The following is a 17,274-nucleotide window of genomic DNA, read 5'->3' on the forward strand; positions in this document are numbered from 1 at the left end:
TTTGTTGCTTGCTTGCAAACAAAAAGTACTGTAAACTTGGTCCTGGCTCTTATTTGGAGAGGAGGTAAAACTGTTTTAGTGCACACTAACCAAAAATATAGCAAAGGTCATGTAAATATTGAGCAGAAAATATCCAATAGTATGACCTATGAAAGGATAAATGGTCTAGTGTTCTCTCCTGTTTGAGCTTTACCGGCAGCAGTAATTCATTCCATGTTAGTATGTTAGTTTCTGTAGTTAAAAGTACATTCATAGCCAAACGTTTACTGCTACTGACACTTCACAGCGAGACTACTTTTTTCCAAAAGTCCCACTAGGTGTCAGCAAAGGGCCTTTTCTGTCAATGTGGGAAACACCCAGAGAAATTCTGTCATTTTAGTGTTACATTTTTGGGAAAAGTTACCAGTATATTTTTACCTTGATTAGTCTAATTGTGTTTGCATAGTGTTTTTCATCAATGGATCTCAAAGCACTTTACAAAGGAGGTGCAATTGTAATATATTCTTGTTACTGTAGTTAACTGTGAATGCATGAGATTACTATACAGTCTGCATACAATATCTTACACAATGTGGCTTTCGAGTAGTTTTCATCTGTAAATTGTACTCCATAGATTATGCAGTCATTTTAAATAGGCAACCTATACTATACATCCCTAGAAAGACTGCGTGTAAATTTCTTTAATCTGTACCTGCACAGACCTAAAGATTGCATGCCAAAAGCATGGTTGAACACTTAGTACTCTGCATCTATAATTCATAAATAACCAGATACTAGTCCAGAACATGGACTACTGTCCAACAATTTAAGTACTTAAATTTGAAATGTAAAAAGTTGTAAAAGTGCAAAAAATCTAACAAAGCATACCTTTAACCAGAAAAAGGCTAAAATATATTCATTAGGAAAGAACCTCTATGCTAGGCTGAAACCTTGAGTGACAAAAGAAATAATTTTATGGCTTTATTTAACCCAATTACAACTCACTCAAAACGAAACCAAAGTAATATGGCACTATAGGATTCCACAGAATGCGAATCCATGTTAAGTGTCAGCATTTAAGTGTGATTGCCCAATAGCTTTCTTAGGACTCCCAAAATAACTCCTAATTTTTTTAACCTTTTTATTAGTATGAAATGGATTAGTTCATTGGCTTTTTCATAACTTCAGACTTCACCAGTTTACTTGCATGGGTTACTATTTGGAAATTTAATCCTAGATTTGATACTCAGTTATATGGGACTTCATTCCTACCAACTTCCTGTAATTCTAAACCTATGGGTAAAAATATTAGTAGTCATACACTGCTGCAGAAAGCACAGACATGTTGGTTCAGCTAGTGTAGCTGCAGCAAGAATTGCTGTTTTAAACTCGAAAAGCTAGAATATTCTTGGATTTTATTCATTTATGCAAATTACAGAAGGTAACATTGAAACAAGGTTGGCAGTGTGTGTCAGTGTGCTGCAGCTGAGTTAAGCTTGACGGGTCGTTGGAAATCAAGTGCTTTGTAAGTGAATGCATTCTGACTACAATCAAAGACAGTCCAGAAACCGCAGTTCAAGGATTGGCTGACTTATTTTAAGAGGTGCTTTTTTATTATATACTAGTTAGTATCTTGTTGAAATTGGGACAAAGGCTGCATCTTTCATGGGATCTTACTTTTGTGATGGGTTTGAACTGGATCTCAACTCTGTGCAGCTGCCTCTAGCCTTTCTGCAAAAGGAGCTTTATGGTTCTTACTCGCTAACATGTGTGCAAATGAGAACAAATGGCACGACGGTTAAGATTGCATTTTGCAGCCCGAAGAAGCAACACTGATCCATTATCAGAAATCTCCGGAGATGGTTTGGATAGTAACATTCATGTGTATTTCCAAAGACCTTCACAGAATTCTGCACCTGATATTATACAAATGAAGGTGACTCCCAGGCAAGCTGTCTTTCCAACTGTAATGCAGGAAATAATTAATCAACAGCAGCATTCAACTGTTTCTTCACTGCAAAAGAACAACAAAAAGAGCACTTCGCTGCAGATTTCCCTGCAGTCTAGAAGGTATAGTGAATGTTTTCAATCTGATACAGTAGTTGCTAGTGGAGACACTTTCATCAGTGTTGGTAATGAAGGAAACGCTTGTAGCAGGAATATGGCTGATTACAGATCTAATATGCTAAACAGTAGCAGCCATTTGAGCAATGCTGCCATGTGCAATGGCAATCTTGGCGGTATTGCAGCGAATAACAGTGGATCCTTCAGTAGCACTGGCAGTGACTATGAATCGTGTACAAGTATCACTAGTGATGGAGACTCATACAGCAACAGTATAATCAGTGACAGTAGTAGTTGCACTCTTTCCACTGGTGATGATACTTTCTGTAGTAGTATTGTATATAGTACTTCTTCATATAGAAGCACAGCAAACAAATGTAATTCCTATAGGAACAATATATATCAGGAAGCTTTATGTAGAAGTAAAAATACTACTTTTGATCAAGATGGTTTGGAACAAGTGAAATTGCCAATGAGGAGGAAAACTAAAATTCCACTACGACGTTTTTCATCATTGGTAATCTTTCCTAGGAGTCCTTCCACTACCCCACCAACTTCTCCAACATGCTTGGGTCCTCTACCAAGCAAGGGACCTTATCAAACATCACATCAGTTCATTATTTCTTCTACTGAACTGGCACAAAATGAAGATCAAACAACTTCTTCTAAAGGGTTCCTTTCAACAGCAGTCAGTGGACTTCGACTATCTAAAAGCATTTGCTCTCCTGGTGAAACTAGAGATATTAGACCACTTTACTTGAATAGTTCATTACAGGACAAAAATCAGGCTGCAAGTAGCGCTGAGCAGACAACTTGTGAAAAAACATCCGACAGCTTCCCTTGTATTTCAGTTCATTTCACTCAACAAAGAGAATCTGCATCAAGGGATGAAATGGTTAATTGTTGCTACAGTCCAGAGTTATCAGAAAAGGAATTAAATTTGTACTCTGATGCAAAGTACCCTAATTTAAAACTGATACGTAGCACATCTGCATGTTTACCCTCAAAAAAACATTCTGAGTATCAGATTCTTATAAACGAATTAGAAAGACCAAATACACAAATGAGGACAACCCACCATATTCTGCAAAGAAGTGTTTCATTAGAAGGATCTTGTCAAAAAGTTTCTTGCTGTTTATCCAGTCTTAAATACAAGTGTCCTAAGGCAGAGACATCCCAGTTGCACATACAGTTCACACCTGGAAATGAAGGAAAAACTAGTGGCTTTCCAAAAAATGCCAGTATCTGCAAAAGGGAATCAAATAGTACGTTGTGGAGGCCCTACAAGGTGAGTTTTTCTCAAAGGAAAAAATAACACTATAAATCTTTCTTTGCCAGTGGATCTGAAGTAGTAGAATGATAGCCTGTGATCAAAGCATAAATACAAGACATTTATAAATGTTACAATTATGTTAACTTATTAAAACATTTTTGCAATACTGCATAAAGTATGTATTATAAATGGGGGCGGGGATGTGATAGAGAATTTTTAAAAAATCTCATTTGGTCTTTCCTAGAGTCTATTGTCCTTTCTGGTCAAAATTCTCAGTCAAGCACCTGAATTTCAAATATTAATTCAGAATCATAACTGATTACTTAATTTACATGCAGATAAATGGGTTACCTTATGTAGTAGTCTAGATATTGAAGTTCTCCTCGACTTGAAGTTTTAGCTCAAATTTGATTTAAACTGTATAACATTAATCCACAACAGAATTTTTTGCTGAAATATCTAGATTTTAAAATGCCTAAGAATGAATAGATTACTTTATAATCTTTGATTTACTTTATATAAGTTTTTTAAAACGTTTTTGCAGTAACTTGCTGTGTGTAAAGAATTAAAAGTAGGTTTTGAGTAGAGTAACTGTAAAATACCATTTGTATCTGTATACACCCTGAGCCACAGGAATTTTAAGCGTTTCCTCCCCTTTTTTCTCTAGCCACTAGTTCAGCCCAAGCTTTACACTGTAACTTAATATCTTTTCAAACAACATTGCTGTTCAAATTAGTTCTTGAGTTTAGTAGTCTTAAGTTAACTTTTTTGAGTAATAAAACTCCTTTTGAACTAAACTTCAGAAATTTGTCCCTCTTGCGTTAACTGGTGATGCAATTTATATTTGTTAATAACGACAGTCAAAGCCACAAGAAAAGTAGGTTTATAAATTCGTTTAAATGATCCTTTGTTCTTGAAAGTCATTCTGAAATACTTGCAAAATTTCAGACTTGCATAGTGCTCTTAATTATGAATAAAAATGTGCAACAATGCAACAACTAGGCATTTTTACAAACTTTATTAAAGTTTTAAGTATACACTAGCCTTAGTGAAGTGACATTTCTACTATTTTACCACCTTGCTGATACAAATGAAAAGGGAGTTGCAAGTGATCTGCAGTTAACACTAATCTGGAGAGTTGCTGTAGTATTACCTTGAAGTCCTATCCTGCAGATTTTAGTTCTTTCAGTGAAAGTGTTGCCTGACTAGGGCCCACGCCTGCAGTCCTTTGCTGTTTATTTTCTTTCTTAAAATCACTGTCAGTACCTTTTTATTTAAAACAAAAAAAACTCTCCTTAAAATATTGGTCTGAATTTTAAACTTTGACAGAAAACTTATGATCTACTGTGATGATTTATCAGTGTGTATTCTTTGGAGTATGTACTTTTGGAAAAAAGGCTGTACTAGATTGTCCTGGAAAACTTTAAATCAGTAAGGGAACTCTTACTTAAATTGCAGTGGTATTGTGGTTGTGAAATATTCCCTAATATGTAGAAAACCAAGTAGTCTAAACCTGCTCATTATAGAAATTCCATTAAGAAGATGAAAAACTGTTTAAAGATAGTGCTTAAAAGTGCCCTTCTCGTGGTTTTCCACTTACAGCTGTTGTGCTGTTAATGTCACTTGTCTAAAAATGTAAAGCAAATTAAATTGTTGCAAATTCAAATTAGAAGCCCAGCCTCTGAAAACAAATGCTTGAGTAAAAATTCCAGGCAAACTTCAGTCTTCTAAAGAAAATAATTTGAAATTGAGTTTCTTAGCAGACATGTTCATGGATTAACCCCTCCTATGATTCTGGCAACCTTTGAAGGACTGTGTAGCAAGTAGTATATGTCTATTACTGAAGAGAGTGGGTTTTGGATTTGGTGGTGTTTGTTTTTTTTGTTTTGCCTTTTCTAGCAGCAGGTATTAAGCTTCATGGTTAAAACCTAGAAACATGATCCTGGACAGCCAAATTTCAAAGGGGCTGAATTGTCTTTCAAATTGTGCTCAGAGTTGTGAACACACTTTTCATGCACATGCGAATTACCTGCGTTTATGCATCCAAAACAGAATGATGGCTGCCTTTTGAAAACTGGACACTAAATATGATTTGCAGCAGTTAGTGAGTTTCAGGTCCTTTGTGTAAGACAACATGCACAGAGACCTCAATTGACCCTTGACCTTTTAATGTAAAACGAGCTTTTACAAACAGTTCTGTAAAACAGTTTACCAAAATAAGCAAAAAGAGCAGATTGAATTGACTTTGTAGTAATTCAGCAACCTGTTAGAAGAAAAACTGTAAACAGTAATACATGTATCATAGCAGTCTTTTTAAAAAATATAATAGATTTCTACTGTAATAATTTGTTAATTATATAGTAAATCTAATTATAGTGAAGGTATTGTGACTCATTTAAAAACAACTCCCAAAATATTTCTCTTGACTCCAGTTAGTCTGGCTTAGTATACTGATATGCTGAGTCTGGGTTCAAATTTAACAAGCTGATATGGGAGTAGCATTTAGTAATGTCAACTATCTGTGCAGAGCAGTCATGAAATTAAATCAGTACTTTGGTTAGAGACTCCAGTGTCTGAAGCAGTGAAAGGTCTATGCATTCTTTTTTTACGTGCCTAGCTACTAGCCTTCAGCCACATAGTATCAGGTTTCTTGCTTTCCATAATCAACAGCTTAAGTCAAGTCTGCGTTTTTAAAATTTAGTAAGAAACTTCACTTCTGTGACAGCAGGCCTTAAGCTATTTCAGTTGAAAAGTGTGGGAGGATGGCTGGACCATGTCTCTATATTCATCTTTATTTGAAATGTACCAAGGGAACCTTGCAGTAAGTTGTGCAATGTGTGTGGAGGAGGGGAGAGGATTAAATGCCCTGATTGCAATATCAAAGTGCTTGGCCTTGACTTGCTGACTTATTATTTTAATTCATATGCCTCTTCATTGGGGTGGAAATTATTCTGTAGCAGAAACGTTGAACTAATTTAAATTGTTCATATCATGAATTTGGCTTTTTGAAGGGGTGGGAATAGGCAGAGGGATAGAACAAGTTACCTGGTCTCTTATAAAGGCATATTCCCAATTTGTCGGGGGGGGTGGGGTGGATAGTACAAGTCTACTTCTTTCAGACCTTTAGCTGGAGTTTGCTTACATTACAGTTTCTGCTATTATGGTATGCCACTGGCAGCCATGAGGTTAACCACTCCTTCCAGATCAGAACCATTTTTACTTTGAATGTGTGAACCTGGTAACTAAGCTGGGAAGTCTATCCCCAGTAATTAAGTATAATTCTGTATTAGAAATAAATTTTAAGGTACATTTTAAAATGTATGAGGATAATGTTAATACTTCCCTTTTTTTATTTTTACTTTACTGATTTTGCTAGATTTCCAGGTTTGGTGAATGAAATTTGCAACACTTGAGCAAAAAAACCCTTAAAACTCACACTTTAGAGCTCATGAAAGCTTTTGTACAATTAGTCTTGTGTGAAGGAAACTTTCAATTTGAACTCTCAAACCCCTCTGAACCAGAGTGTACTGGTAACCAAAAAACTCTCAGTATTCCATAGTGAGTTTTACTTGGGGGGAAGTGCTTCTGAAGTTCTTGTAGCAACTATGTTAAACTTAAACTGCATGGAGCATCAAACTTCAGCATGAAGTCCTATCTCTTAGGAGACTCATGTTGATCAAGACACACAGGCAAGCAAAGGACAGATGCATGGGATGGATATAAGCAGCAAGCCGTGACTTTATTTAATGCTGGTGGGGGTGCTATGTGCCCATGCTGTACTTATACCTGGAATTTAACTGGTTCCAGTGTGAGGTTTCAGGGCTACCACTATATAACCAGTAACTCAAAGTAGACACTCTTTGGCCCACTCCTAGGACTCAACTCACTGCTGAATCCTTTCTCCTTCCCCACTCTGTGTGTGTGAAGGGAAAGGATTATCAAGAGGGAACCTCAGTCTGGGAAGACTTCAGGTCTCCTCTGCTCTTAAGACACAGTCCACCAGCAGAATTCCAGGTCTCCTTTATCTCTGGGAACCGGCCCTTTTAGACTTTATTTGCAAGGAACACCAGCCGCAACTTGTGATAAGCTAAATGGTCTTAACTTTGCTAATGTTAAACTTTCAAGTTTGATTGTTTTCAATCCGACTGTCCCTACATGATGCTACAAGCAACACAAAAAAACCTACCAGATCTTTCCCAGTTTGGCCTCAATGGGGAAAAATTCCTTTCCTGTCACAAAACAAGCAGTTACTCAAACCTTCAGCATCTTAAAAACACTGTTCTAAACTAAAATTAAGGGGAGGCAGGGTGGGGCATCCAGCAGGAGCAAGAGACTATTTTGAAAAGTTTGGGAGAATTTAAAAGGTGGATGGGGTGACACAAAAGCCATTCAGCTAGCCTGGTCCCATCCCGTCCCCCTCTTCTCCCCCCCCCCCCCCCCACTGGAAGTCAGCCCTTAAGGGGAGGGCAGCCCCTATCTTGCCACAGGTGATGCATACACTCTTGCATCTCCCCTATGCTCTCCAGACACTGTTACATTCCCTATAGTCCAGTCAACCTTTCCCCTCCCACTGACTTTAAAAATGTGCCCCCCCCAATTCATTGGAAGTCAGAGCTAATTAGTGCATTTTAATGTTAAATGTATCGTGGCCTTCAGCTAAACTTAGTAAAAACTTGGTGATTAGCCTCCTCCCATTTCATCTACCATTTTTGTCTCATCTCTGCTCAAACCAGATGTAGTCTGCTCCTGCTTGTAGGAGTTCTTGTTATAACATCCTTCTCCTCCCCCCGTCCCCTCCATATGCTCTTGCTCTGCCTCTGGTTTGGCTCTTGTCTGTAAAGTAAAGCATGTTAAGTTAATGTGAACTTTATCTCTGAAATTCGTCAGTAAGTTAACAAACCAAATAAAAGAGTTTGCTTTATGATTTCTTTCCAGATTACTAATCAGGCGAACTTTTATCAAAATTTTTATCATGAGTGGATGCAAGATCATGGTTTTTTCTTCAAGTTTAGAAATGTTTCAGTACTTATAAGGTGCTGGGTCAACAGCACTAGAGACCGAAGTCTGTTCAGACCCTAAAAAGGTGTCTTACAGGTTATGGCATTGCCCCCCAATAAACTGCTTCAACTTGGGGCAAAAAAACTAGATATAGATAACTGTCAGAAGTTAAACATATTAATCTTGGCTCTAGAAAGTTAAATGATCAGACACAGTTCTATTTAAGACAAGCCAAAGTGCTTGACTTTTGGTGGGGAGAAGACTTGCAGAAACCACTGTGTGTGGTGAAAAATCTTATGTAGTTTGTTTTATCAAAGATATTCACATGTTTTGACTTAACTGTGAGCCTAGCCCACACCTTTATCTTAATAGTTTAAAAAATAGTGAAAGTAATAGGATCCCCTATATTATTTATGTTCTTTAATATTTCCTGGTAATTTAACAATTTTGCATATCTTGGAAATAAATTCTAAATGTTGAGGTGTGGTGTCTGCAAGATTCATAGTGTGCTCTTAAGCATTAAAGGAGAATTGAAGATCTGCTCCTTTTGAAAAGCTAAGATCTTGTCATTATGGTGACTCCAGTTAAAAAGAATTAAAACCTTTTATATCAAAAAGATTACACTAATTGTAGCCTTTCACAGTCCTCCTACACCAGCTCCTATATTGTATTTTCACCAATGTTCCTCTTCATTTCTAAGCTTTGCCCCTAAATTCAATGTTATCTGTTGTTTTCGGGGTTTTTTAAGGTCTTTTTATCACTTTGCCTTATACTCCTTGTTCTCTAGTTTCTCCCTCCAGTCTAGTAGTGGCCTATAAGGTTGTGTCTCCGCTGCAATTAAACAGTCATGGTTTGTTCATGTCAGCTGGCTTGGGCTCACAGGGCTTGGGCTATGGGGCTGTTTAACTGCTGTGTGGATGTTTCAACTTGGGCCGGAGCTCAGGCTCTGGGACCCTTTGCTTCCCTGTCATTTTTCTGCAGGGAATCACAGGAATTCTGTGGGGTGGGGGGGCATTTTCTGCAGCCATGCAGAATCCCCCCAGGAGTAAAAAGGAGTCCGAATTAGTTTCTCATTGCCAAAACTAGCACCAATAACTCTAAAAATTCTAGATGAAGAGCTGGTAACTACCTTGTGAGGGAAGCTGATAAATAATGCATCACCAGTCACTTTCAGATCAGTCTCTAAAACATATGTGCCTGTTTCTAGCTAATCCATAGTTCCAGCTTCTTGAAGCCTGCAGCTCTGAACTGTTTGTAACTTTTATGTGAAATATTCATGCTGTAAAGAACATTTTGCTTTGGCTCCAATAGTATTACCTTAGCTACCAGGTGTCTTCAAAATCCTAATGTGCTTGTAGAATTGTAGAACTGGAAGGGACTTCGAGAGGTCATCTAGTCCAGTCCCCTGCACTTGTGGCAGGAGTAAGTATTATCTAGACCGTTCCTGACAGGTGTTTGTCTAACCTGCTCTTAATCTCCAATGATGGAGATTCCACGACCTTCCTAGGTAATTTATTCCAGTGCTTAACCACCCTGACAGTTAGGAAGTTTTTCCTAATGTCCAACCTAAACCTCCCTTGCTGCAATTTAAGCCCATTGCTTCTTGTCCTATCCTTGGAGGTTAAGAAAAACAAATTTTCTTCCTCCTCCTTGTAACAACCTTTTATGTACTTGAAAACTGTTATGTCCCCTCTGTCTTCTCTTCTCCAGACTAAACAAACCCAATTTTTTCAATCTTCCCTCATAGGTCAGGTTTTCTAGACCTTTAATCATTTTTGTTGCTCTTCTCTGGACTCTCCAATTTGTCCACATCCTTCCTGAAATGTGGTGCCCCGAACTGGACACAATATTCCAGTTGAGGTCTAATCAGAGTAGAGCGGAAGAATTACTTCTCGTGTCATGCTTATAACATTCCTGCTAATACACCCAGAATGATGTTCGCGTGTTTTGTTTTGTTTTTCCCCAACAGCATTACGCTGTTGACTCTGGTTTAACTATGACCCCCAGATCCCTTTCCACAATACTCCTTCCTAGGCAGTCATTTCCCATTTTATATGTGTGCAACTGATTGTTCCTTCGTAAGTGGAGTACTTTGCATTTGTCCTTATTGAATTTCATCCTATTTACTTCAGACCATTTCTCCAGTTTGTCCAGATCATTTTGAATTTTAATCCTATCCTCCAAAGCAATTGCAACCCCTCCCAGCTTGGTATCGTCCGCAAACTTTATAAGTATACTCCGTATGCCATTATCTAAATCATTGTTGAAGATATTGAACAGAACTGGACCCAGAACCAATCCCTGTGGAACCCCACTCATTATGCCCTTCCAGCATGACGCTGAACCACTGATAACTACTCTCTGGGAATGGTTTTCCGACCAGTTTCCTTATAGTAGCTCCATCTAGGTCGCATTTCCCTAGTTTGAGAGGGTCGTGCAAGACAGTATCAAAAGCTTTACTAAAATCAAGATATACCATGTCTACCGCTTCTTGCCCCTCCCCCCCAATCCACAAGGCTTGTTACCCTGTCAAAGAAAGCTATCAAGTTGGTTTGACACTTTTTTTTTTTGACAAATCCATGGTGACTGTTACTTAACACCTTATTATCTTCTAGATGTTTGCAAATTGATTTCTTAATTATTTGCTCCATTATCTTTCCGGGTACAGAAGTTAAGCTGACTGGTCTGTAATTTTCTGGGTTGTCCTTATTTCCCTTTTTATAGATGGGCACTATATTTGCCCTTTTCCAGTCTTCTGGAATCTCTCCAGTCTTCCATGATTTCTCAAAGATAATCACTAATGGCCCAGATATCTCCTCAGTCAGCTCCTTGAGTATTCAAGGATGCATTTCATCAGGGCCTGGTGACTTGAAGACATCTAATTTGTCCAAGTAATTTTTAACTTCTTGTTTCCCTATTTTAGCCTCTTCTGATCCTACTTCATTTTCACTGGCATTCACTACGTTAGACGTCCAGTCACCACCAACCTTCTTGGTGAAATCCGAAACGAAGTCATTAAGCACCTCTGTCATGTCCACATTTTCTCCCCCTCATTGAGTAACTGGCCTACCGTGTCCTTGGTCTTCCTTTTGCTTCTAATGTATTTGTAGAATGTTTGCTTGTTACCCTTTATGTCTTTGGCTAGTTTGAGCTCGTTTTGTGCCTTGACCTTTCTAATTTTGTCCCTAGATTCTTGTGTTATTTGTTTATATTAATACTTTGTAATTGGACCTAGTTTCCACTTTTTTTGTAGGACTTTTCTTTTTTTTTTTTTTTTTTTTAAGATCATTGAAGATCTCCCGGTTAAGCCAGGATGGTCTCTTGCCATACTCCCTATCTTTCCTATGCAGTGGGATAGTTTGCTCTTGTGCCCTTAATAATGTCTCTTTGAAAAACTGCCAACTGTCTTCTATTGTTTTTTCCCCTTAGACTTCCCATGGGATCTTATCTACCAACTCCTTGAGTTTGCTAAAGTCTGCCGCCTTGAAATCCATTCTTTATTTTGCTGTTCTCCCTCCTCTACCATTCCTTAGAATCATGAACTCCTCATTTCATGATCACTTTCACCAAAGCTGCCTTTCACTTTCAAATTCTCAACCAGTTCCTCCCTATTTTTCAAAATCAAATCTAGTCATCCATGAACTTTTATTTATAAAAAACTAATGGGGAACTGACCCTAGAGATAAATTACTAAAATGTTAAGTGTCCTGTAGGCCACTAACTCATCTAGGATAAATTATAGCTGGTATTTTATTCTATCCATTTATTGCCACAGGACCCCCTCCTATGGGTGTCCCTTAATAAAAGAAAACTGGTTTCAGTAACTGAAATCTACTTACTTACTGTTCAAAGTAATACCTAAGGTTTTAAAAATTAAATTAGGCCATCAAACAGCACAATGATGATAATGACTTTTAAGCCACTATCAATTCGGGCTGTTTTGAATTTGATAAAAGGATTAGTATTCCGTTATCAATAATGAGTCATCCCCAACAGTTTGAACATAATCAGTGTAGTCAAGTGCACTATGGATAGTTTTGAGGGAGGTTGCAAATTAAATTTTCCAAAGCATTTATCAAAAACATTCTCTTACAGTTTTGTGAAATAATTTAAATTATGTTCCAGTTCAAGATGTAAGAAGCAGCAATTCAGTGTTAAATTCATTGTGTAAAGACTCACATTTTATTAAGGGGACTTCTTAATTATAGGTAATAATACTTAAGGGGGATACAGGTGGGGGGGGGGGGGGGGGAATAACTATGTCCCAGACCCAACTTTGTTTTACCAAACTTCTTTAGAGATCAATATTATGCGACTCTTTGAGCCAGAGTTGAGGGGCTTTATTAGAGGACTCAGGATCCTGTAAAATGATCTTGGCAATAAACAAACTCTCTCTCTTGGTTGGCCTACAAATGTGATCTAGTAACACTGTCTGCCAATCAGGCTATCCCAGTTTAGAAATGACTTTTGACCAATGGATCTCAAATCCACTGCATTTATTAGTAGTCTATAGCACTGGTTGATCATATGGTGTTGAATATCTCCTAGTTTTCCAACAGCTAACTTCTATTAAAAGCTAAAAACAACTCTTTATTTTTTTCCCTTCATATGCTCGATTTCTATATTGTTGAAAAGAGATTAACGGAAGTCTTCTCTTGGGGCTAATTCTCTAATATTTAATCAATTTAGTGTGTTCTCCCTTAAAATCTTTTCCACTACGTATTTTTACTACTTCCTCTTCTCAGTCCTGGTCCTTTTGGCTAACTCTTTCTATCCTTTGGAATGAGCACGAGAATGCCTGGGTGAGGTCCTCAACCCTACTCTGGCGCTTTTATACTGGATAAAATGGCAAGAGAATGGCATAAAGAGGCCCAGTTCAAGCTCCAGGAGGGAGGACTTCCCCACTGTGGAAGATGGCCCAGAAGGTTAGCTTCAGAGAACCACCTTAAAAACTCTAGCATGGAAGGCAGGGCAAAGGGAGAGGGGGGAGAGGAAATATCTGGAGCAGGACTGTGGCTCTAACTACTACAGAGATTCTGGACAGCCCAGGCAGGCTGCTGGGACCTGAACAGTCCTGGAGGCCTGTCTGTTACACTGGGGGCCCATCCAGCCCCTAAAACAGCCCAGAATTAAAGCTACCTTAGCTCTCCCCTTGCCCTGTGCTCAGAGTTCTGTGCTACACTTCAGCACAGGTCTTACTCTCCTTCCAAAAGCCAAAGAGTTTCACAGGTTGAGCAAGCAAGTGAAATTGTGACTGCCACCCTCCAAATGAGTCATTTGTTTACAGCAATTTTCTACCCCACTCTGAAGGATTGCCATCCATTCCTGTTAAGTGTTCTTTATTTCAAATGAACTCACTTCTAAAATCTCTGATGCCCAAAGAGTTCTGCTTTGGGAATGCAGCCCATGAAATGCTTACAGCTCATTTTGGTGTTACTTTATGAATTATTATCTATAATCATACCCAGTTACAGATATTTACATCATTCAGTTTTCATCAAGGAGCTTTAGGGTAAATGAGAAATTCTGTGTGTATATTGATATCTGCTACTTGCAGTGTTGTAGCCGTGTTCATCCCAGGTTATTAGAGCGACCAGGTGGGTGAGGTAATACCTCTTATTGGGCTGACTTTGGTGGGTGAAAGAGACCGTTTCCTGAAGAGCTCTCTCTAGCTCAAAAGCTTGTCTCCTTCATCCATAGAAGTTAGCCCAATAAAAGATATTAACTCACCTATCTTGTTTCTGTAGACATATATAAAATCTATATAAAATGTAGACTTTTTATTTGAAAAAGCTGAAATCCATATATGCAAGATACTGAGAAACTATGAATTTTAAAAGGGTATCAGAGTAAACATGATGCTTGAGAAAGGGGTAATTCTGGATGAGGCTACAGGCAAGCATTCATTAGAGGGACTCCTATTAGGCCATATTAAAGCTAAAATGTAGCTGCTCTACAATAGGAACACAAGAAGAAAATTAATCTAATTTCTGTTTTTGTTCTACATTACATACAAAAAGCTACGTTTTAAAATAACATTAAGGTTACAAAGTCAGTTATTCAAAAGTTAGGAAATACCAGAATTGTTTGCCTTTGTAACTTTAATTTGGCCCGGTTGTGCATGTGCATATGCATTATAATAGCATAACTACATGATCGCATACTATTTTTACCCCCTACTGGATTTTTGCCTCATTCAGTGCGTAGAACAAACTGTGCTCGTTCAATGAGTACCTATTCAGTATTTTTGTTTTATCCTCACTGTTAATATGTGGCCCCATGCTTCATTTACTGCTTGCTATTCAGACAGTACTCTGAAGGCAGAATTATTAATTCCCTCATCAGCTTTTCTATGGTGCCATCACTATAAGACTGTAAGAATGGCCATACTGGGTCAGACAAATGGTCCATCTAGCCCAGTATCCTGTCTTGTTGCACTGGCCATTGTCAGATGCCTCAGAGGGAATGAACAGAACAGGGTGATTGAGTGATCCATCCCCTGTTGTCCAGTCCAGCTTCTGAAAGTTCCAGGTATAGGGACACCTGGAGCATGTGGTTGCATCCCTGACCATCTTGGTCCTTGATGGTCCTATCCTCCATGAACTTATCTCATTCTTTTTTTAATTTATTTATACTTCTGACTTTCACAATATCCTCTGGCAATTACTTCCACAGGTTGACTGTGTTCAATGAAGAAGTACTTATGTTTATTTTAAACCCGTTGCCTATTAATTGTATTGGATGACCCCTGGTTCTTGTGTTTTGTGAAGTGGTAAATAACACTTACTTTCTCCAAACCGTTCATGATTTTATAGACCTATTAATCTCTTTTCTAAACTGAACAGTGCCAATATTTTTTCTCTCTCCTCATATGGAAGCTGTTCTATGCCCCAGTCATTTTTGTTGCATTTCTCTTTACTTTTTCCAATTCTAATATATCCCTTTTGAGATGGGATGTCCAGAACTGCACACAGTATTCAAGGTGAACATGCCATAGATTTATATAGTGGCATTATGGTATTTACCTTATCTATCCCTTTCCTAATGGTTTCTGACATTCTGTTAGCTTTTTTGACTACTGTTGCGCATTGAGCCGATGTTTTCAGACACTCCAAGATCTTTTTTTTTTTTTTTTTTTAAATGGTAACAGTTAATTTAGGAGCCATCATTTTGTACATATAGTTGGGATTATGTTTGCCAATGTGTATTACTTTGCATTTATCAACATTGAATTTCATCTGCATTTTGTTTCCTTTGAAACTCTTCACAATCAGCTTTGGACTTCACTATCTTGAGTAATTTTGCATCATCTTCTAACTTTGCCACCTGACTGTTTACCTCGTTTTCCAGATCCTTTATGAATATGTTGAACAGCACTGGTCCAGTACAGATTTTGGGGAACCCTGCTATTTCCACTTTCTATTGTGAAAACTGACAGGGTATTCCTACCCTTTGTTTCCTATCTTTTAACCCGTTACTGATCCATGAGGACCTTCCCTCTTATCCCATGACGGCTTACTTTGCATAAGAGCCTTTGGTGAGAGACTTTGTCAAAGGTTTTCTGAATCAAGTACTTTATATCCACTGGATCACCCTTGTCCCTATTTGTTGACCTCTTCCACCCCCTCCCCCCCCCCAAAGAATTTTAATAGATTAATGAGGTTTGAACTGGCTTTATAAAAGCCATGTTGACTCTTCCCCAACATATGTGGATCTGTGTCTGATAATTCTGCTTACTATAGATAATTCTTTTACTGTAATTTCAACCAATTGTGTAATGAATGAAGCAGGGGTTCTGTTAGAAACTGTATTGTGTAGGCACAAAGGGGCTGAATTAAGATTACACAAGCAACTTTAATTCTGACATTTCTGAACTTTTGTGCACTTGATTTCGCAACCTCCTTAGTGTGCTTTAAAATATAGCTTTCGGTGTGTCTGATTTTCCAGGTTTAAAAAAGCAGACTAAAAAACAAATCCCGTATGACATCATATTGACACCATATGTCTCATCAGCACAGTTAGAACCTTTAGTTCAACCACACTGAACTCTGCCACTTGAACTAATGGCATAACTGACCAGGATGACAACCTACTACTGTTATGTGGACTAGCACTAGAGGGGAATTGGACATCCTCGTTGCCAGGTGGCTTCCCAATACTTGCTGACAGCATAGTAATGGTGAGACTCAGAAATCCTGGATTCTGTTTCCAGGCTCTGGAGGGGAATGTGCTCTAGTGGGCACTGACCCTGGTCCTGTCCAAGTTCTATTCTCACTTAGCCTGTCTTAAGCCTCAAGAGTGGAGATTCTCATCCCAGTTCCAGTCTCTAGTGTAACACCTAGTTACCCTTCTACCCCAGGATCCAGTCCAGTTCCCCACTCCAGGTTTGTCTCTTATCCCCTCTGCATTTGAATCCTGCAGCTTTGTGCTCCATGCTGTCTCAACTCAGCTGGGGAGCAGTGAGAGCACAGGAGAGAGAGTCTCTCTCTGCTCTCAGGTCTGATGTCTGACCTGGTCTGCAACAGCCCAGAGCTGCAATTGCAAGGTAAACCCCCCTTCACCACCACTTCTAAGACTGAGCTGCGTTAACTGTGCACATGCATTTTGTGGGGATGGCAAAAGCATTTTTGACACAAAGGGCACCCCCTAGTTTAAGCCCCTGATCACAAGCATGGGGATGCTAGAGCTTTTTAAAGGAAAGGTTACCAGAATTGTTTTAGAACTGGCAAAGCACTTACTGTTTTAACTTAAACTTTTAAAAAGCCTGGGGCAGTTACAGCATGGAAAACTTAAGCCCAAACAATTAGTTTAGCAAGTTAAATGTAACTGAAACAGGGTCTTACGGGAAGCGTCAGGCAATCTTAATAGGAGGTGCTATCAACCCACCTATAATAAGTTCTTACACAGCCGTCACCACTGTAATATGAGTGCCTCCCAGTAATGCATTAAACAGTGTGACT

General features: G+C 38.5%; 1 protein-coding gene across 5 annotated transcripts in view; it reads left to right on the forward strand.

Annotated features, from left to right (window-relative positions):
* Positions 1 to 17,274, forward strand: part of NEDD4 (NEDD4 E3 ubiquitin protein ligase) — a 112,219-nt gene that overhangs the window by 38,213 nt on the left and 56,732 nt on the right. For 3 of the 5 annotated variants that reach the window (XM_026648273.1, XM_026648274.1, XM_026648275.1), the window contains exon 1: positions 1,330 to 3,331. The exons of the other annotated variants lie outside the window; for them this stretch is intronic. In XM_026648273.1, coding sequence (XP_026504058.1) covers positions 1,766 to 3,331 — 1,566 coding nt within the window. In that variant the 5' untranslated portion in view covers positions 1,330 to 1,765. Of the gene's footprint in view, positions 1 to 1,329; positions 3,332 to 17,274 lie in introns of those variants that run through there. 5 annotated transcript variants of the gene reach the window in all.

The sequence above is a fragment of the Terrapene carolina genome, unplaced genomic scaffold (genome assembly GCF_002925995.2).
Source record: "Terrapene carolina triunguis isolate 2854851 unplaced genomic scaffold, T_m_triunguis-2.0 Scaffold67, whole genome shotgun sequence".
NCBI lineage: Eukaryota > Metazoa > Chordata > Testudines > Emydidae > Terrapene > Terrapene triunguis.